This window comes from Ambystoma mexicanum, chromosome 2p (assembly GCF_040938575.1).
Source record: "Ambystoma mexicanum isolate Mex_15411 chromosome 2p, UKY_AmexF1_1, whole genome shotgun sequence".
Taxonomy (NCBI): domain Eukaryota; kingdom Metazoa; phylum Chordata; class Amphibia; order Caudata; family Ambystomatidae; genus Ambystoma; species Ambystoma mexicanum.
In genome coordinates, this window is record NC_090923.1 from 101,886,179 (window position 1) to 101,909,237 (window position 23,059).

The 23,059-nt window shown below is 45.8% G+C and overlaps 1 protein-coding gene and 1 long non-coding RNA gene across 4 annotated transcripts in view; one reads left to right on the top strand and one right to left on the bottom strand.

Moving 5' to 3' along the window:
• The window catches only part of LOC138566252 (solute carrier family 26 member 6-like), a 1,150,832-nt gene that overhangs the window by 459,066 nt on the left and 668,707 nt on the right, over positions 1 to 23,059 (top strand). For all 3 annotated transcript variants that reach the window (XM_069643338.1, XM_069643340.1, XM_069643339.1), the window contains exon 5: positions 13,756 to 13,922. In XM_069643338.1, coding sequence (XP_069499439.1) covers positions 13,756 to 13,922 — 167 coding nt within the window. The remainder of the gene's footprint in view (positions 1 to 13,755; positions 13,923 to 23,059) is intronic.
• Positions 18,943 to 20,542, bottom strand: LOC138565838 (uncharacterized). Its single transcript, XR_011301649.1, has 3 exons — positions 20,354 to 20,542; positions 19,927 to 20,029; positions 18,943 to 19,402 (listed from the first exon to the last, which is right to left on the bottom strand). It is a non-coding gene; the product is annotated as an uncharacterized lncRNA (long non-coding RNA).

Sequence of the window (23,059 nt, forward strand, 5' to 3'; positions counted from 1 at the left end):
ATTTACCAAATGTGAATGCAATTGTTCTCAAGGTCACCCCACTGATATATTTGAATATTTATTTCCCAAATGTGAATGCAGTTTTCCCCAAGGTGAGCCCGCTGGTCTATATAATTATTTACGTATCAACAGTGAATGCACTCATCGTCAGGTGACCCACGGGACCTGCTTCAATATTCATATAGCTAATGTGTAATTAATTATACCGAAGGTGATGGAATGAGAACCTTTAAATATTGTTCTAGCAGAGAGCGCCTCCGTTAGAACCACAGTGGTGTGATAATAGTCATGAGTACTGAGGATTGGTTGGAAGATTTCAATTACATAAATGAAAGCGGTTCATGCGTGTTATAAAAGATAAGACTGTGGGCCTCATTCCGAGTCCGGCGGAAAGTAACAGTAATTACCGCCATGGCGTAAATACCATGTACGATGTGGTCGGAAGGCGCTATTTACACCATATTCCGACTTCGCGTGCACGAGTATTCCGCCATGGCGGTAAACTCCCTTGCGGCATAGCGCAAAAGGTCCCGTCAAACCCCTTACCGCCATAAGCCTAGACGCAATTAACACCACCGCCTTCGATTGAATCCGTAATTAGCGGTGACCGTAAGTTACGCAGACCGTAATTTACGGCCACCGCTAAATACCGGAAACGGAAATAACGTCATCGCACAGGAACGGGAAGCATCACGGCGGCCATATTTAAAATCACAATCCATTGCAATCCACACCATACAGGACAAACAGGACTCCATACAGGACTCAGATCGACCAAACAAACAACAGAGAAGATCATCATGCCGAAAGTTCTGAAAAAGGGGGCAGCGCGCATCAGAAAAGAAAAATTCACCCAGGATGAGTTACAGGTCCTGGTCGACACCCTGCATGAACATGCAGATGTCGTATTCTGCAGCGACATGCGTAGGCCCACCATCCTCAGGAAGAAGGAGATATGGGAGTTGGTCGCGCAGAGGGTGAGCGCCGTTGGAAACACCCCCCGCAGCACAACGCATTGCCGCAAACGGTGGGATGACCTTCGTCTCAGGGTGCGGGCCATCATGTCAGCAAACCGTCAGCAGGCCCTGGAGACAGGAGGAGGCCCAGGCTCACCCATTAAAATGATGCCCTGGGAGGAAACATGTGCGGAGATGATGGGCACAGAAGCCATCGAAGGTGTGGGCGAAATGGACTGCGGTGACCCCTCATCCGCTGATGCAGGTGAGTGTCATGAGTCCAAACAGTACATGCATCCTTAATTTAAATCACCGCAAAGGGCCGCCCTAAGAGTCACATGAAGTTTGCTTCGTAGCCCCCCCCCCCCCCAACATGTCGTAACAAGTGTGACCCAGGATGATGTCAGGTGCAAGGCTGACACCCATATTGGCCATTCCACACAGAGAGCTGGCCAATGTCACTCACCACTGTACTCCGCCAACATGATTGACCCCGCCAATAGTATGCTTTTTCCATCCAAGCCAAGTCCTCACACAAACCTAAATATCACCAAGACGCTGCTCTCCCATTGTGTTACCATAGGCTTGGAGTCATGATGACCCCCAGATCATTGATCATGCTGTCTCTCTCTCTCTTGCCCCCCACAGGTAGCGGTCATGAAAGTGAGGAGCAGGAAGGCTCCCGGCCAAGTACCTCCCGGCACAGGGGCAGGGTACAGCGCATACCTGCTGGCAGACACAAGGCCCATACCACACCACCTGCTCCAGCAACCCCCATGGAGGGTACACAACCCCCACCCGCGCACCTGGACATGGCTGCAGTTCCGCAGGAAACAAGCCCCACGCTACACCCTGAGGAATCCAGCATGTCAGGGGAGAATGCTGCCATGTGCCTCCTTAGTGTGCCAGACAGCCCCACATCCCATTCCGGGGTCAACGTTGAGGAGACCAACGTCTGCAGCCCTGAGTCACCATCATACAGCCAGGTTGCACATAGCGACTCCGGGTCGAGTGATGGGCCAGGCCTCACAGGCGAAGGGCTAACACCTGTCTCACATCAGCCCACATCCCCTGGCGCAACACCTGAGAGGCCTGCAGGCACCATACCGAGCCTGCAAACCACATCCCCCACAACGGCCGCAGAAGCTGTGCACTCCCAGAACCTCACGTCCATGATTGAGGAGTTTCTGCGGGACAACCGGGAATCAGGGTTGGTGCATCACAATGACCTGCAGGCTCTGGGCGAGGTCATCACAACATCAACAAACCGGCTATGTGAGGTGCTCGGCAGGATTGCTGATGCCCTGGAGGCAGCTACCCCCAGGCCTCAGCCCCAGCAGGAGGAACCACCCTCCCAGTGCTCCTCCACGCAGACCAGCCCGGTCCGCAGGTCACAACGCACAATGCGTAAATGATTCCACATGCTCGGGGCGTGGCCATTGACTATGAAGCCACACACATGTGGCCTATGTAGACTTGATGGGACCATTGTGGGGCTGTTGTGGGGGGAGGGCGAGGGGGGTGAGGGTGTGCGTGGGAGTTGGGGGGGAGGGGGGTGAGGGTGTGCGTGGGAGTTGGGGGGGAGGGGGGTGAGGGTGTGCGTGGGAGTTGGGGGGGAGGGGGGTGAGGGTGTGCGTGGGAGTTGGGGGGGAGGGGGGTGAGGGTGTGCGTGGGAGTTGGGGGGGAGGGGGGTGAGGGTGTGCGTGGGAGTTGGGGGGGAGGGGGGTGAAGGTGGAGGAATATTTGTACACGTGTTCACATGATTGTACAATACACAGTTTGGTGTTTACTTGAAAACAGAGTGGACATTGATCATTGTGCATGTGTCTTTTAATGTCTCACAGTGCATGTAGTACACGTATCCCCACACCCAGTGCCCAATGTCCTGTCAACCTCACCCCCTCAGCTGACTTGTGACTCAGAAATATTGGTCAATCAATGCTTGTCGCACGTGACGTCCCTCCTGTGCATCGGCCCCGTGATGCTGTCCTGCCATTCCTTCCTCCTCCTGCTCCTCCTCCTCCTCCTCCTCTGGTGGGAGCAGACCCACGTCAGGGGGCAGTGGCACGTTCCGCTGGATGCACATGTTGTGCAGCATTGCACATGCCATGGTGATCTTGGACACCTTCTCGTGGCTGTAGATGAGGGCCCCACCTGACCGGCTGAGGCAACGAAATCGTGCCTTCAGTAGTCCGAAGGTCTGCTCTATCACCACCCGTGTACGGGTATGAGATCTATTGTAGTCCTCCTGGTGCCTGTTTTGTGGGTTGCGGACGGGGGTCATGAGCCATGCCTTCAATGGGTAGCCAGCATCACCTGCATGATAGTGGAATGAAGGTAAGTGTTCGTGCAATCATGGTGGAGAAATGGGCTATTCTGACATTGCAGCAGGTGTTCACTGGCCATGCACACAGCTCCAAGGATACAGTGACCCCATTACAGCGTACAATGACGTTGACTGACCCAACCTTATGCATCTCTCTACCCCACCCTTTACCACCCGGGTGGAGTATGCTGGCAGCCTACTCACAGCCCCAATGGACTGCCATGGCCCATTCCGGTTACTCACCAAGCAGCCAGGTACGTCGTTCAGCATGTCGCTCCATGTAGCGTGGTAGTGTAGAGTTGCGCAGGACCAAGGAGTCATGAGTTGATCCAGGGTATCGGGCATTGCATTGTGTGATGGTTTTACTGGCATTACACACCATCTGGACGTTGATGGAGTGATATTGCTTGCGGTTGCGATACGGCACCTCCATGGCATGGGGCACCACCAATTCTACGTGGGTGCAGTCGATGGCACCTATGCAATTTGGCATGCCTGCAAGTGCATGGAAAGCAGCTTTGGTATCATATGTCTCCTGGGGAGTCCGGGGGAGGCATATGTAGTCCCTTCTGTGCTTGAGGAGGGCATCGAGCACTTGGTTGAGTATACGTGAGAATATGGGCTGTGAAATGCCGTGCATGTGCCCCACTGTATGCTGGTAGGTCCCTGTGGCAAGGAAGTGGAGCACAGACACTACCTTTAGTAGAGGGGGGATGGCAGTGCTGATTTCTATTAGGCTCACTATGTCGTTATGTATCAGGGCCACTATGGTGGTTATCGTGTCCCGGTCAAGGCGGTACAGGGTGTGTATCTGCTCTGGTGTGAGGTTGAAGGGGGTGGGTCTGATGCGTGGGATTGGGGGTTGACGGCGTGGTAATTGTGGCTGCACCGGTAGGGCATGCTGGCCCTGTCTCTGCCTCCTTCTCCTCCTGTGTATCCTCTGTGGTGGGGGCTGTGGTTGCTGTGGTTGCTGTTGTTGATGTTGTCGTCGTTGCTGCCTTGCAAGCAGGGCCTCCAGCTCCATGAATGCTGCGAGAATTGGTATCATCTTGGTGTGGGAGGGGGTGTGGTGTGTGGGTGTGCTCCTTTTGTGCTGTGCCTGACTCTATGGACTCCACCTGTGCTGATTGGGTGCACCTGTTCCTCTTTCTGGCACTCTTCAGGGTTGTTAACACCTTCTCTGCGATGCCGGTAATTGCGCCATGGCGTGGAGGTACTTTGCGCCCTTGTGGAGGCCGTTTTTACCGTGTCCGCTTTACTTGGGATCAGCACTGGTTTACGCCTTGGCGTTAATTCCGACGTGGTGTGTCGGGCGCGCGACACTGGTACGCTATTTACGCCGTCGTAGTTTACGGTGGCGGTAATTACGGTGTGAAGGGTCGGAATAGTCCACGTCGGTAAATGATGGCGGTATTACTTTACCGCCATCGTTTTTCCATTAGCGCCGTACTCGGAATGAGGCCCTGTGTCTGTTTATTTAAACCAGGGGCACCAGCATAGCTGTCAGTCAACTGGATTGACCCCATGAGGGTCCATCCATCGTCCCCCTGGGATTTCATTTGTTTGAACATGTGTGCAGTAAGGTGTTAGGCTCCTATGGTCAGGTCTCCTACAGGTTGCGGCTTGCTCATTCCTATAGACTACAGGGGAGAAACACCTTACATATTAATACGTAAACAGCGATCTATCTAAGGTCAACATAGCGCCAGTGGCATAGACAGAATGTGCACGTAGGTGTAATGACCTCCCTCATTTCTCCTGTGCCCAGCCTGCACCTTTACATGCAGGAGAGGAGAGGAGCGTGGAGGAGGCATATAGAATCTTACTGGAGAAATCTAACTATACAAGAGGGTATTAACCTCCTGTGCCACTTCAGCCATGAGCTCGCTCTCTGCAGCTCAGTTTACTCCTTTAGATGTATACAAAAAATGCTCATCAATTTTTTTAGTCTTATCTGCATGGAGGTGGGGCCCAGGTGCACGATTACAGACAGCCCTTGTTTGTCAGTTCCCTTCTCTGAGTTCTGTTTCCAATGTGCACAGAGGAGCGGCACTTCCATATTAAGAGCTCTTTAACAAATGGAGAACGCAACTAACAAGAAAAGCAATAGGTGTGTCTGCAGAAAGAAAGATCCTGCTGCTAAAAGCATACACAAAGTCCAGTGATAATTGAATATTCGCAGCTCACCAATCAGGAGGCTCTAACTGGGAATCTGTGGAAGGGGCTTTTAGCACCTTTATTTGCAAACCTTATGCACATTCATACTTGCACGTGCCAAACAATGGGTACATGCAGGCGATTATCCTAGAAGCTGTTCTGGACTAACTTTAAGTCTGAAAGTAGCACAACCCATAGTGTAGTTTGAAGAGATCTTATATTGTGCCATGTCAGGTCTGAAGTAATAAACCAGTCCTAGCTCTAAGGCACAAAACATTTTGCATTCAGGTTTGTGTAGTCCTGCACTTATGTGGGTCCGAATGCCAAATGCTATGCTTTCAAATGCTCATATCGCAAAGTATTTTAGGATAGCAGACTGTTGTGTGGCAGAAGAGAAAACATTTACTAAAGTGTGTTTACATTTATGCAGACCCAGGTGGTCTTTATGCATCCGGCATTCATATATTTTGAATTCTGGCACGGCCATCTTTATGGATCTGGGTTGTTTGTCCGTGGCAGAATTGTTCGCGGTGGAACTGACCGTAGTCAGTTTCACCACGAATACAATTTTATTGCAGGCAAGCAAACCAAATCTATGTCCCCCCACTCGCCGAATACAGCCCCCACTTACTTATTCTCCGTCCGCTGCCTTTCCTGACCCTGTGGCGTCAGATCCGTCCCTTTTAGGCGGGTCTGACGCAGCAGGGTCCCCCTTTTTTTTTTGTCCCTCGCCTCCAATCTTCGGGAAGCATGGGACACCCCCCGCAACCCCCGCTCCACATGTTCCGTATTTTTTACCCAACTTTATCAAATCAAATCGATCGAATGGTACTGGACGAATTCGGTCAAATGTACCATTCGATCAATAATATTCTTTCAGATTTGGTAATACCCATCTTTACACAGTCAATACAATGAATACATTTTTAGTTAGGTAACATTTACATGTATTATTTAAAGTTTTTAAGTGCTGCTGGTACTCGCTGCAAAGCATTGATGTTTTCTACTTGCATCAGGTAGTCTTTTGACAGTGTTGGTTTTGCCTGGAAGACATGCTGAAGGTTTCTGACACAATGGATGATCTAGATTGCCATTAAAACCAGACTATTTGACATCATTTGCCCTTTGCTTCTGCCCTATATTCGCCGCTGTAACAGCAAGTGCTCATGGGGGCCTCTGCCTCCTCAGAAGAGCCAACAGTGAGTGAAGAAAGAACAATGAGTGTTAATTACATGTGAAAATAATAAATGTGAATGACTGAATTATTTGTAATGCAATGCTTGCATCTGACCCCCTTTACCCCCGGCCCCCGGCCCTAGTTAGCAATCTAATATTCGACGGCAATAAACAGAATCACAAAGTAAACCTGCTTTCTTTTTAAACAAATAGTTTTTTCCCTATATTCTGCGTGTTAGACCTTAAAAATTAGATGGATTTTTTTGGAGCACTTCTATATTCTGTCATTTCTAACACACCTGTGTGCCCACGTCAGACATTTAGCCTACGTGCTAACTTTGCCTGTGCTTCCGTGAAGGGTTTGCCACCCGTGACCTCTCGGGCACAGCGGCCATGGCAGTCAAACACGTAGTTTGCCGGTCTGGAAGCAAGGATGCCGGTGAGCGTATCGGCACCCTTGGTTCCAGACCGCCAAACTTAGTATGAGCCCATTGTCTCCTAAATTAAAATGCTTCAGAACACCCTTTTCTTGGCTCATCGCCATTCTCCACGCAAGAAAACGCATTGGCTTCCTGGACTTGAACCATTTGCCCCCCAGATGCCCCCCGGTGTATACCTTAGACCTCTAGAATATGGAGTCAGTTTGAGAACCATTTGTCCCTACCAATGATCACGCTGTAGTGGTTGGTGCAATAGTAAACTCCGAAATAGACTATTGCAACAGTCTATTAGCAGTGCCCCGCAGAAAAATCTACAGCGGTTACAGAGCCCAAAATCCTGCGGTCAGACTGGTTTTCGGAGTTAGGAAATCCAACCTAATCACAGTACTACAACACACACTACATTGGCTGCCTGTAAAGGCCAGAAGTGACTTTAAAATGTTGTGCTTAATTGATAAGTGCTTAAACAACATGGCACCATTTTACTTAGCATGCAAAGTGACTAAATCCCGGGAATTGCGTTAGGGAGGCAAATTGCTTCTAGTGATTCCCCTGCCATTGTGTGTCTCCAGAGGAGATAGGAGATGTGCTGTGTATGGACCTACGTTATGGAACAGTCTACCTTGGGAAATCAAGAAAAAAGAATCACTGCTACAATTCAGGAAAGTCCTTAAGACCTTTCTTTTTATTTAAGCGTGATCTTGACTTTTTCCATTTGTATGCTCCTGATTGAAATCATGAAATGAGCCAACTGTTAGCAACAACAGCGCCTAGATGCGGTTTAGTCCAGTCAGTGCGCCATATAAATTCCCAATACCAATATACTGTGGTGCCCTTAGTGCATCTGATGGAGTCAATCATCAATGTTGAACTGATAATAACAGGGGACATCTTAATCCCCTCCATATTTCCTGTCCCTAATTACCCTTTTGGGATATAGTAATTGTTCTCCACAGCTGGTCCTTACGTCTACTTGAGACTCAGTCCTCTGCGGATTACCCCTAGGGTCCATCTTCCTCATAGCACACTACTTACATCTACTTGAGACTCAGTCGTCTGCAGATTACCCCTAGGGTCCATCTTCCTCATAGCACTCTGCTTATGTCTACTTGAGGTTCAGTCGTCTCCGGATTACCTCTAGGGTCCATCTTCCTCATAGCACACTACTTACATCTACTTGAGACTCAGTCGTCTCCAGATTACCCCTAGGGTCCATCTTCCTCATAGCACTCTGCTTACGTCTACTTGAGACTCAGTCGTCTCCGGATTACCCCTAGGGTCCATCTTCCTCATAGCACACTACTTACATCTACTTGAGACTCAGTCGTCTCCAGATTACCCCTAGGGTCCATCTTCCTCATAGCACTCTGCTTACGTCTACTTGAGACACAGTCATCTCCGGATTACCCCTAGTGTCCATCTTCCACATAGCACACTACTTACATCTACTTGAGACTCAGTCGTCTCCAGATTACCCCTAGGGTCATTCTTCCTCATAGCACTCTACTTACGTCTAGTTGAGAATTTTTTTCCACCTTTTCCATCCCTGACTGTAGTCTTTCCTCCCTTTTCTACTTTCACATTCTTTCCACCTTCCTACTGACAACCTCTTACGTCCACCTCTTTCTCCAAATAACGTCCCTCCATCCCGTCCTTGTCATTTTCTCCTGGCAAGGCTTCTTCTCACTTGTCTTCTCTTCCCCTTTTCCCCACATGACTTTTCTCTTTCTTGGCTTCCCTCTGAGGTTCCCTCTTGGCATGCATTCCTACCTCTTTCGTTCTATTCCAGATTACTTCCGTCTTCCTCCTCTCATCTCTTTCTCTCTCTACCGTTGCTCCTTTACACTGTTCATTCCCTCCTCTCTTCTCCCTCCTTCTGACAGGTAAATTCCTTCTTCCTCGTTTGCTTTTCTTTTCTTCTTCACCTCCTTCCTCCCTGACTCTTTCCCTCTCACTGCTCTCAAATGCCATTACCCTTCACCCTCTGGGTGGGTAACAGGTGTACTTATAGGTTTAGCGGGTACACCTAGTGGCTTATCTGTCTGGTTCGGGGATTGGTCTACTGGATTTGGCCCCTCCCCCTAGTCTGGGTGCTAATACTTGATTCCTTACTCCTATTAATCGACCTGAAGGTGGGTCAACATTTTGTGTCCCTGTTGCGGTGGCCGACTGATTCTACCATGGTCCCCTCTGTTGGTTTTGTCCAACATCTTCCTTATACTGTCACTGCAATTGCATTTGGAACCACTGCTGGGCTGGCATTTAAGTAAAATCACCTGTCAGCATCTTTCTTTTGGCCTTAGGCTCGCAGGATGCAAACATAATCCTATCTGTTTTCTGTTGAGGGGGCTGCGCGTTGGTGTGCCGAACGGTAAAGGCACCATGAGGTGGTCAGTACAAAGTTTGTGGACTCCTTTTACCATTTGTTTGAGATGTAGGTTACCCTTCAAGAACACATTCATTTTCTTTACTTCAAAACACATGTTGACATCTCCGAGTACCATTCTCATGCTCTACAACGAGGTTGGTAATTGATGTCTGTGAATCTCTTGGTGAAAATGGCTTCATAGGATGAAGGTCAATATATTCGCAGGAAGGACCGGTTTGATTTTTAGGTTAAAGGTTTTTTTGTTGTTTAAAAAGTCCCCCCTGGTTTTAGGGCAGGGAGGTGCCCACATGCACAATCCCAACTCAACTGTATGCCGAGATTAAATCTTCACAATCAGTAACAATTCACAAACAATATCATTGTTTTGCAATTTTACATAACCATTTAAGCCAGATCTCAGCCATCTCAACATGGGCTCAAACCCTTAACCTTTCAGTTAACAGCCACATGGATCCGCTCTCACCCTCCCCATGATCTGCCCCCTTTTCTCCTCTCCATCTCAGTATCACAATCTTTCCCTCCTGACTACACTCTACTTTTCACCCCTTTTCCCTCCTGAACCTGTGCCATCCTACTCCAAACTCCCACACTGCTTACTGATCCTCTTCCCCTTTTATAACAGTTACTGGACGGTAATTGCAGCTTTAATCTCGAAATGTCATCCATCTGTGAGGAAAGGACCCTGGGGGTCGGGGCTAGGCAGCCAGTCTCAGAAACCACGTACTTTGACGGCAGATATCATGTGAGGCGCTGGGGCGTGGCACCATGCAGGGAAGCTTTATTTGGGCTTGCTCCCATCTTGGAGTCTGGCAGTCTGTCCTTCCCGAATGCCTGTCTCAAAATGGCAGAGAGGATGCTCTGTTGTTCATGATGTTTTACTTCCCTGTGTGGTTCTCCGCCGCAAGCATCCTCGTGAACCCTGGTAGCATGCATATCAGATTACGACATCTTCTCTTGTTTTGCTACAGTTTGTAGCTCGCCAGGTACCTCCAATGATGGTCCGTGTAACAGATCATTCAGCGCGCATGCTATTGGAATCAAAAGATAAATCACATCACAGGCTAAGGGTGGGATTAAGGCCGTGGGGGAGCCCCAATTTACTATCTCCAGGACGAGCATCATCCAGCAGGTCACCCAAGATAGGCTCGGGGAATAATATAATTATTATATTCTTATTATTATTATTATAGGGGAGAAGGGTGTAGTCTCTCAAACAATGGGGCAAAATGGTGGAGGACACCTCACATCAAAATCACTTTGGGACCAAATACTGTGGAGAGAATCACAATGGGGTCACCCCAGAGTCATATCGTAGGTGGTGATGGGCAGAGGATAAGAGTGATTCATGTGGGCTGCAACACCCATGTTGTCGCGGCCACGCTCATCTCCTTGCCTCCTGAAGACAGTTTTCCGCTCTCTAAACAGATAAGTAACATTGGCCTGAACCATTTTACCACTATTCTTTGCGTCACATATGCCATTAAATATACACAAACCCAACTTAATGGAGTAGCTTTCTAACTTTAGGAACTCACAATAAGCTATCATTACCTGAAATGCACAGGTAGCAGCAGCTAGCACAGTTAGCTGGAGCTAGCACAGGTAGCTGGAGCTAGCACAGGTGGCTAAAGCTAGCACAGTTAACTGGAGATAGCACAGGTAGCAGCAGCTATTACAGGTAGCTTCAGCTATTACAGGTAGCTGCAGCTAGCACCATTAGCTGGAGACAGCACAGGTAGTTGGAGCTAGCACAGGTAGCAGCAGCTAATACAGGTAGCTGCAACTAGCACAGTTAGCTGGAGATAGCACAGGTAGCACAGTTAGCTGGAGCTAGCACAGGTAGCTGGAGCTAGCACAGGTGGCTAAAGCTAGCACAGTTAACTGGAGATAGCACAGGCAGCAGCAGCTATTACAGGTAGCTTCAGCTATTACAGGTAGCTGCAGCGAGCACCATTAGCTGGAGACAGCACAGGTAGTTGGAGCTAGCACAGGTAGCAGCAGCTATTACAGGTAGCTGCAACTAGCACAGTTAGCTGGAGATAGCACAGGTAGCAGCAGCTATTACAGGTAGCTGCAGGTAGCACAGTTAGCTGGAGCTAGCACAGGTAGCTGGCGCTAGCACAGGTGGCTAAAGCTAGCACAGTTAACTGGAGATAGCACAGGTAGCAGCAGCTATTACAGGTAGCTTCAGCTATTACAGGTAGCTGCAGCTAGCACCATTAGCTGGAGACAGCACAGGTAGTTGGAGCTAGCACAGGTAGCAGCAGCTATTACAGGTAGCTGCAACTAGCACAGTTAGCTGGAGATAGCACAGGTAGCAGCAGCTATTACAGGTAGCTGCAGGTAGCACAGTTAGCTGGAGCTAGCATAGGTAGCAGCCACTATTATAGGTAGCTGCAGCTAGCACAGTTAGCAGGAGATAGCACAGGTAGCTGGAGGTGGCACAGGTAGCAGTAGCTATTACAGGTAGCTGCAGCTAGCACTTTTAGCTGTAGACAGCACAGGTAGCTGGAGCTAGCACGGGTAGCAGCAGCTATTACAGGTAGCAGCAGTTATTACAGGTCGCTTTAGCTATTACAGGTAGCTGCAGCTAGCACTTTTAGCTGTAGACAGCACAGGTAGCTGGAGCTAGCACGGGTAGCAGCAGCTATTACAGGTAGCTGGAGCTACCACAGTTAGCTGGAAATAGCACAGGTAGCTGGAGCTAGCACAGGTAGCAGCAGCTATTACAGGTAGCTCCAGCGAGCACATTTAGCTGGGAATAGCAAAGGTAGTTGGAGCTAGCACAGTTAATTGGAGATAGCACAGGTAGCTGGAGCTAGCACAGGTAGCAGCAGCTATTACAGGTAGCTACAGCTAGTACCGTTAGCTGGAGATAGCACAGGGAGCTGGAGCTAGCACAGGTAGCAACAGCTATTATAGGTAGCTACAGCTAGTACCGTTAGCTGGAGATAGCACAGGTAGCTGGAGCTAGCACAGGTAGCAACAGCTATTACAGGTAGCTGCAGCTAGCACAGTTAGCTGGAAAATAGCAGAGGTAGCTGCAGCTAGCACAGTTAGCAGGAGATAGCACAGGTAGCTGGAGCTAGCACAGGTAGCAGCAGCTATTACAGGTAGCTGCAGCTAGCACTTTTAGCTGTAGACAGCACAGGTAGCTGGAGCTAGCACCGGTAGCAGCAGCTATTACAGGTAGCTACAGTTAGCACCGGTAGCTGGAGATAGCACAGGTAGCTGGAGCTAGCACAGGTAGCAACAGCTATTACAGGTAGCTACAACTATTACAGGTAGATGCAGCTAGCACTTTTAGCTGTAGACAGCACCGATAGCTGGAGCTAGCACCGGTAGCAGCAGCTATTACAGGTAGCTACAGCTAGCACCGTTAGCTGGAGATAGCACAGGTAGCTGGAGCTAGCACAGGTAGCAACAGCTATTACAGGTAGCTACAGCTAGTACCGTTAGCTGGAGATAGCACAGGTAGCTGGAGCTAGCACAGGTAGCAACAGCTATTATAGGTAGCTTCAACTATTACAGGTAGCTGCAGCTAGCACAGTTAGCTGGAAAATAGCAGAGGTAGCTGGAGCTAGCACAGGTAGCTTCAGCTATTACAGGTAGCTGCAGCTAGCTCGAGCTAGCACAGGTAGCTGGAGCTAGCACAGGTAGCAGCAGCTATTACAGGTAGCAGAAGCTAGCTGTGGCAACCAGACATTCCACCTGAGAACGGCAAAGACAAATGTTAACTGTCTGCATTACATTCAGTATATTGATTTATTTTACTAAATGGTTCTAATAACCTCTTAAGGAGTCATTATCACTTGCGACAAATAGACATTTGGCCTCCAAATACTTTTTGTGTCGAACTCACAAAACAAGCTTACAAAAACATTTGTATCGATTTGTATGTGTTTTTTGAAGTTGCCATAATAGATTTTCTTTTAAAAGTGTTGTCAGAATTTTGTTTCTATTCTATACAAATATTAATATTGTCATGGAGGCTCAGGCTGTATTAAACCAGCATAATTTCTGGGCACCAAAAATCCTACCAAAGGAGTCTGATAACTGTGAATGCGACCACTGCACATCAGCCAGCATTGCAGCATACATGCCACCAATCAGCTAAGAGCTTCTTTTGAACTTATAAGCTGGTGAATTTTCGCATATGGCTTTCTAGTATAGTGCCTAATGAGGGTGGAGGTGGTTTCAGAGCACTGTGGGTGAAGACAATAATGGTGGGAATTGGAGATAGGTGAAGAGAAGTGGATGCAGGTGGAAGAAAAATCATAAAGTGTAAACATTTTGTCTCCCCCACTGCAGGCACCTTCGCCATCATCTGTGTCATGATCGGCAGTGTGACCGAGTCGCTGGCACCCAATGAGAACTTCATGTTACCTGGCAATGAGACCGGCTTTGATGTGACAGAGAGAGACCAAGCCCGCGTGGAGATAGCCGCAACTTTAAATTTCCTGGTGGGAATATTACAGGTGTGAAGCAAAGCGTGAGTTGTTGCGCTATTGTTTAATACATGTTATTGTTGCTGCTGGATGGACCTTGTGGACTGTGAGGCGTACAAATGATGTAAGTATACTGGGTTAGGTTGTATATTAACCCTCCAACCGCACTGATGTGAATTCCACACCGGTTTGTCTCCTTTCCAAAAAGTCAGATTCAGTGCTCAGACCAACTCCTGCTCAATTTTTGATTATATGTCGCAGTTTAACTGTTCACAACATGGTTCAGAAGATAAAGTTCCGTTATCAAATTGCTTTAAAACATATACACATAAATGTGTTAACATAACATCATAAATAGTCTCATAATTGAAAATGTCATCTGATTGCAATAATGAACCTAAAAGCAATGCATCAAATGTAAGCACAACGTTCCCTCACAACTCAGTATGCACTTATTGTTATTCCAGCTAGCTAAATCATAGACATTAATGACAGGCTCAAGGAGTTTGAATCCTAGAACTACTATTATCTCATTCAATCCTGCCAGACATAAGGTATTGAGTTTCCCGATCCAATATACTTCATGTTGCTTAAGTAAAGATATTCTGAATGTTGTATCAGTTAAAACACCCTGAAACCTAATTAAGGTTTTTGTGTAATGCAGGGTTGATGTGTCTTGCAACATATGACTTAATTTATTTTTTCAAAATTGTATGCACGGTTTTGGTAGTATGAACACAGCAAGAAATACAGTATACCCATGAAACCGAAGAGGCCAACATCTTGTACAGAAATAATGCCTGTTCCCCATGCCTCTTCCAAGTTCAGCATTTGTTACAATGGCAAACCATCTCCATCGTTTCATGCATCTGCACAGGATTTTATTTATTTATTTTTACTGTGCTAATTCCTCAGAGAGGATATCCGAACAGAGACTGTATCTCGGCGCAGATGTTAAATTAGGAAAATCATCAGGAAACTGTAAGGATGACTAAATAAAAAGAATCGTTTTAAGTTTCTTTAAAAATGTTTGAAAAGATTTGAGATTCTGAAGGGTGAGGCGAAGAGCATTCCAAGTCCGAGGACCAACTATGGCAAAGCGTCTGTGGCCTCTGTGGATGAAATGAGATGTGGGTACTACCAGGAGCTTTTGAGCAGAAGAGCGAAATAGTCTCCCATGATGATAGGGGGTGATTTTGGCAGCCAGGTATGCAGGGGCCAGGCCGCGGATACACTTCAAAAGAAAGCAGACTACCTTGAAAAGGGTCTTCTGATGTACTGGTAGCCAATGGCGTGAACGGTGTGAGAGGGCACAGAGACAGTTTTAGGTAGACTAAAAAGCAGTCAAACAGCTGCATTCTGGGCAACCTGAAGACGGTGAACTTGACATGTATTTGATATCCTGAGCACAATTGCAGATCCTTTGCTTTGAGTTTGTTGCATTATTATTAATCCTGACATAAATGTAAGTATTGTCTGCATAGGAGTGTTAGCTCACCTCAAACTTGGAAAAGATGATCAAATATAAATATTGAATAGAAAAGGGGATAGGTAGGAGCCCTCAGGAACTCCACAAGAGACAACAAGGTAGGTGGAATAGAAGGTCCCCATTTTTGCCTGTTGAGTCGGATCCGATAGAAATGATAAAAACCGTTTCAGCGAGTAATCAGACAATCTAACTGTGACAGCCTAATTTTGAGGATATTGAAGTTGACCGTGTCAAATGCTGCTGAGAGGTCGAGCATAACCAGCAGGCTAAGGTAGCCCTCATCGGCAGATTTAAGAATGTCATCCCATACTGTAATAAGAGCTTTCTCAATACCATGGCAAGGTCTAAAGCCTGATTGAAAGTTTTCAAGAAGGTCATGTGCATCCACAAACTTCTGGAGTTGAGTAGTAACAACCTTTTCTAAGATTTTAGTTGACCAAGTAAAGCCTTCAGTTTGACGATAGCTTGCAAGTATATTATGTTCAAGTGTAGATTTCCTCAATAGTGGTGTCAAAAAGGATTTCTTAAGATGCTTGGAACCTGTACCTTGCTCAAACGATAGGTTAATGAACCTTGCAATGAATTTGATGAAATCACGAGAATGACGATTAGCTAGGGAAGCAGGAATAGGATCATATCTATAGTTGGAAGATTTTAGGCTTGCAAGTAGGAGAAACATTTCCTCCAAAGAAACTGCTGTAAATTCAAATTGCGCAAGGGGAGCTTGCAAGTAATTGGTTCCAGAAGAAGCTAGCTGGGAAATAAGTAGTTGCAAATCATTCTCACGTGAATATAATTAACTTTATTCATTAAAAAAATTCATTAAAATCGCTTGCTAGTTTGAGAGATGGTGGCAAGGAAGATGAAATATACAGAGGATTTGATAGAACACCAACAAGCTCTTTGGGCTTATTCATTGCTGTTTTGACCTGGCTTTTTAAAAGTGCAGGTTTAGCAGCAGGACTAGCTTTTTTATAGTTAAGTGCTAAGGATGCAGCCTGGCGCTGATGAAATGTATTTGATTCACGGCAGATTTTTCTTTTTTCCTGTATTACTTTTTTAAGGTCATAAGAGATGCAGAATGGCATTTATTGGCCTTGTTGATTTTGTTAATTCTAGATTTAAAAGGAGCAACAGAATCACAAACCTTCTGTAATTTAAGCATATTAGAGATGTAGAAATATTTGCATGTTGAATTAGGAATATAAGGGGCCAACACCGATGATAGTTCAGGGCCCTGAGTCTGGTTAAGGTCTTGTAAACGACACAAAGAAATGGCAACTCGTAAGACATTTTTTGGGATTGTTGAGAAATCTTTCCGAATATAAAAGATCCTTGCGTAGTTGTCAGACCAGGATATGGGTAAGGTCTCCTGAAACGTCAGGCACTGTGCTCTAATTACTAGTAGATCAAGACAGTGGCCATGTGAGTGAGAAGGGGACAAGATTAGAATGGAAATATCATGAGATTCGAGAATTTCATTAAGTTTAGAGGTATATACGTACTTAGTGATGTTGCACCAGATATTAAAGTCTAAGTGAATAAACAAATTAGAGTGTTGTATAGCATCAGTTCCCAGAAACAAATCTAGATTTTCCAAAAAAGGCATAGCCGGGCCTGGGGGTAGATAGCTGTGAAGAATCAAAAGGTATGAGACGGACACAGGAGTGTTCTTAAGCTTCGTAAACCTTCATTGAAAGTAAAGGGAGAAATGGTGAAATGCCTGGCTAGTCCTAAACTGGGTTTCCCTACCTCAACAAAACTAAGGATATTGTCACTGTCAAAATGTCCAAAATAAAGTTCTACGCACTGTGTCCAAAACCTAATCTGACCCTCTCTCTAAACTCAATATAAATGGGCAAAAGGGGAAAAACATGTCCCTTGGCTGATCATCTGTAGCTTCTTCAAAGATTTCAAAGGAAAAGTCAAAAGGAAAATCAAAATGCTCTAAAAGTTCCACATAGATCAAAGGTTTTTTTTCCCCCTTCCGTTCAACAATCTCTCTTATCCTTAATCATGTCACTCCTCTTTATACAACTTTGTGCCAAATCACAGCCTTGGTTTACTCTCCTGCCAAGGTCTGTGTATCCCCTTCGTCAGTAAGATATACTTGGTTTACTAGTCTGCCAAGTATGGCCAATGTAATCCCAAAACACTGGTATGAGGAGGATTAGTATGCAGGATGTACATGTTTGTTCCTGATGATGTTCCCTAGTAGGTTAGGGTGCTCTTGTGCCAAACCATTGGTTATTTATGTGGTCTTTGGTTATATGTCACACAAGATTCTTTCTTGACGCTCTATTTAACCCAGTGGTGGTGTTATCACCCTCATTGGCCACCGGAGCCCTCATTCCATTATAGGTATCTCTACTGAGGTTTTCATGTATGTTCTCTTTGCCTGCTGTCTGGTTTCTTTCTCTGCTATACTCCCAGGGCTTTGCTGTCCTTAATACACGGGCTGTCTGCCCACCGCCTGGAGTCACTGTTGCGGTGCTCCCAGGGCTTTGGCACACTTGCCTGGCTCTGCAAAGCCACCACTTCACAAAGCCAACAGCCACTGTGTTCCTTCTCCACATTCCCTGCTGATTCTGAAGTCGTGGATTTGGTTGCCCTCTCCTCGTTCGTAGCCAGGTGATTGGGTTCTCGCCGTACTCGGGGAAAACAAACCCCTTACGGACTCCTGTCCCGACCTCTCACCAAACTGGAGGTTGCGCATCGTATTGCTGCACACGGACCCGGTTACCATTACTCACGGGTCCCTCTTTCTTTAGCCTCACATTCCACAAGGAGATGCGAGGATTCCCGGTTTGTATATGGACGTAATGTCTGTAGTGTCTGTTTCGTGGTGTCTTCACAGCTTTTCAATTTCGCATCAACACTACTACTTCTTCTGCGCTACACTTCTACAATGCCTGGTACTGCTGCTACTACTAATATGTTTTTGTCTTTGTCCTTTGTTTCTTTTTATTCTCGGGCCGGTGTCCCTGATGGCAAAACAACTAGAATGTTTATGATAGTTTCCACGGGTATTTCAGCTGCCCCCATGGGGCCTCCTTAAACTACTATTGTTCACTAAATGGTCTTTATTGTTCTTCCTCGTCACAGCGAAACCTGATACTTCGAGCAAGACTGCCCTGGATCTATGAACCTAAAACCAATAGAATCAGGTCCTTAGATACCCCCCTTAGGCATTACACTTTTGCCATGGTCTATATTCCCGCTATACCAACTTCGGAAACCGTGCAAAAAGCTCTGACCCATACCATCGCCCACCACTCTCCCAATCACACTAAACAAAGACCCTCCCCTCCCCAAGGGCAGAACAAAATGACAACTATTTCAGGCGCCCCCATTAATACCAGATCCATCATGGTGCACACTACCGAAATTGCAGACATACTTTCTATTGACGATTTAGACATCCTGGCTGTTACTGAATCCTGGCTACATGACACAGCAGGCCCAGCTCTCATGTTAAGAAAACTGAAAGGGGCAGGAAAACTCAAGCCTCTGGACCAGAGTATTATGATAACATCAAAAAACAGAAAAAATGTCCAGAGAAGAATATATTTATAATAATGTATCAACATTTATTTAAAGTGATAAAAAAATTTGAAAACTGGTGAATAAATCACAAATTATTAAACACTGATCACTTAAACATAGCAAAGACAGCAGCAACAATATGCCTAAAATCGGCTAAAACATCGTCACACATACTTGCCATTCATGGTGCAACATTCAAACACAACTCATCATACCGTGACATACATCCAAAATGCTAAAATACAAAAGAACTACTAAACATATATGGGGAAAAGGAATTCATAACTGTTCCCCGCAAAGACAAACATTATTATTATGTTCACAAACAATAAAATCAATTCACAGACAATCTATTGTCAGGGTGGATCAGAAGAAGAAACACAAAGATCGCATCCCTGTAGAGTTTATCTCGACCAGTTTCGACGTGTAGTGGTGGTTAACACAACGTCTTCCTCAGGAGGTAGATGTTACCATTCTGTAAAAAAGCACACAAAAACATGGCTGTAGACTACTACATGAAGGCCCTAAGTCGTTGCCGACTCCCTGCCAAATAAAATTATATACCATAATGAAAGTAAGCATATAGGAATCCCAATCTGACAGCTATGTATCCCAGAGCAAAAGGGGGAGTGACTCGCGAAAGAGAACCATGCACCGTGACAGAGAACCTTCAGGACCATGGTGAATCTGCAACAGATATATAGGTTTTTTTGAGGCACAGTTGCTGTCAGTGGCCGGGTTTAGATTCACACATCATATATGTGAATGTAAACCCGGCCAGTGACAGCAACTATGCCTCAAAAAAACTTATATTACACTGACCTGGTGAATACCAAGCTGCTGTAAGGACCAGTGCGAAGTAGTGGAAAAAATCGCTCTGAAGTTTTCAAGACTGTATCCTGACCCAAAACAAGACCAGAATGTGCTAAATAAAGTGACACAAAGTCTGGACTCTAAATGCAATACCTATAACAATAGGAAGCAAAGATAGGGGCTCACCTGAAGGGCGCCCTATAGGACTTAGGGAAATCCAAAGCTGCATATGTTGAAAGTGAAGAAACAGTAAAACTTTGCCGGAAAGATCAAAGCCATCTGCTGTTAACTGAAACAAATAGAACGGCAAAGGAACCCCATTAGGGTACTGTTACCAAGTGACAAGAGATTACTGACATCACCCCCGCATTGACAAACCACTGCGTAGAGTAAATATGTTATGTGGATAATAATAATAAATCGCCTGCAGGCAACCGCGCAGAGGGGCATTTAAAAATGTGGGCGCGGCATACAAATGAATCCATTAGAACTGCTCGCACAATTGCGATAATAGGGTGAGCTCGAAGGCAGATAACAACAGTCCAGAAGACTGCACGTCAAAGTGAGTTATTACCCTCAATGCTGATGGCATAGGGGCTGACCGTGCACTTACCTGCATAAAACACTGGCGATTTACTAGCTTAGAAAGGGACAAGGTGGCTGTCTCTTCGTCCCGCAGTGAATTTAAAATCGAAACGCTGCAAATGCGTGTAGAAAGCCTATACAAGAAGGCTGGCTGCAGCCGACGAAAAAAAGCCATTTTATGACGGAAGAGGTGTAGGACTGCGCATGTCTGCAAGTGCCGATGGAGAAAGGGCACAATCACAGAGCAAAACAATTATGTTACTGGCCGAGATGAAACTGTTAAGTAATAAACGCAGCAGCAGCTTGCTGAGAAGCTTGCCGAGAAATGAACACAAAGGCAGAAAGTATACGTGACTTGATTAGAGGCTACCGGATAGAAGCCAAACGTATTCTGGGAATTGTATTGCAACCTGGGCACAGCGTTGGGGCCAACAACTTCCAAATTGGTTACAAAATGAGCCAAGAGGCCCCTAGAGATGAAAAAGTCGCAATGTCTGTTAAAAATACAGAAGCTGCCAAAAGATGACTCAAAAAGGCAAAGATGCTCTGATGTGGATGGTGTCTGTAAAATGTCTGTATATAATACAGAAACAGACAGTAAAAGTGACGAAGGCTAGCCAAATCTCTCCAATGTAGGCAAAGGATTGAAAAAATGAATGGGCTAGTTCACTGGACACTAATAATGAACATACAGGGCAAGCTACTAATACCCACTAGTGAATATTGAAGCCCCACGACTCCAATGTGTTGAGACCTTTGTGGAGTGTTTTCAAATTAAAAATCCACATTTGTTCTTTATAAGACAATTTGTTAGCCTGTTGTACTGTGTTATTGGCAAAATAAATTTCTAAACAAAACCAAATTAAAGAATCTGGTTTGGGTCCCATTTATACACAATGAATCACTAGTGGAGCCGATAAGTTGCATGTTCTAATTTTAGAACGGTGCTCGGTGCTCGTTGATGAGTAAGTGGACTCCCTAGAAGTTTTACCTACATACAAAAGCTGGCACGGGCACTGGATAGCAGAAATTACATTCTTAAGTCTGCAAGTAGTAAATGTATGTAGTGCCCAAGTACTGCCATTGAAGGAAAAGTCTGTCGTTTTTTTTGAGAATTTACAAGCTGCGCACGAAGTGCACGGGTAGTGGCCTTTCACCTGTTTAAGGTTAATATCTCTGACCTGTTTAGTACGGAATGGGAGTCTGGTGGCCCGAGTGAGTTTCTGCCCTAAATAAGGGTTTCTCTAAATTGAGATCAGTGGAGTTGAGAATCCTCCAGTTTTTCAGAACAATAGCTTTAATAGTCTCACTGTGTTGACAGAAAGTGGACACCCAAACTAACTGTTCTTTCTCAACAGTTTTGTTTTTAGGGCTAAGAGGGGCGTCCCGATTGGTGTACCGCGCTCTTTTTCTTGAATGTTTAATACATTTCCGTGGGTATCCCTGATCTAGCAATCTAGCCTGTAACACGTCCGCATGAGTATTAAATTGTGTGAGATTGGAAGAATTGCGGCGTAACAGTAAAAACATCCCATAGGGAAGGTTGCTTAAAAGACTTTTGGGATGTTGGCTTTTAAACTGTAGCGTCATGTTCCTTTCTGTGGATTTTCTGTAGAGCTCAGTCTGCAGAAACCCATCCTCGTTGTAAATAGATAGGTCGAGGAACGCAATGCGAGAGGTAGAGTGTTTCAAGGTAAATTTGATGTTGATATCTACTTGATTAAGCCACCGAACAAACAGTTCCAATGTGGCAAAATCGCCCTCCCACAACAGTAAGATGTCATCAATGTACCAATGGTATAACTTGATGTTAGTAATGTAGGGATTCATATCATTCAGGACAAAATTCTCTTCAAACAAGGCCATAAAAATAATAGCCAAATTAGGGGCAAAAGCACATCCCATTGCCGTACCTTTAGTTTGTACAAAAAACTCATCTTTGAACTTAAAGAAACTGTTGGAAAGAACCAATTCCACACATGTGGTCAGGAAATTGGTATGAACCACATATACAGGTGGTCGATGATCCAACATGACTCGCAAACACTGAATAGCCTTATCTTGGGGAATATTGGTATAAAGAGCCTCTATATCTAAAACCACCAAGAGCTGTTTAGAGGCATCAAACGGGAGGCCTTCAACCAAATTAGTAACATCCCTAGAGTCTAACAAGAATGTAAGAGTCGCCGTCGCCAAAGGTTTAATAAACACGTCTATATATTTGGATAACAGCTCTAAAATAGAGCCGCACCCAGAGACTATTGGGCGACCAGGCGGGTTAGATGTATCTTTATGAATCTTAGGGATGATATAAAAAAGAGGGGTTCTTTCCTCTGAGAAATGAATAAACTCAAATTCTTTTTTAGACAGTATTCCCTCTTCAAGTGCTTTTTCAGAAAGTCTAAGGATCTTCTTTTTAATCAAAGCAGTTGGGTCGCCAATGATTTTGCGATAGTGGCCAGGAATGTAAAGGAGTCGAATCACTTACTGATCGTAAAACCCGGAATCCCAAACCACTATGCATCCGCCTTTGTCGGCAGTCGTGATCACAATGGAGGAGTCTTGTGAGAGAGATTCTATGGCCTGAAATTCAGCTAGTTGGAGATTTGGCCTCACAGTGTTTCTAGGGAGCTCAAGACATTTAGCTAGTTCTTTAAGAACAATTTTTCAAAAACAAGAACTTCAACAGGAAGTTCCTCTATATTAGAAGTGAAAGAGGAAGGTCTGGCCAGCC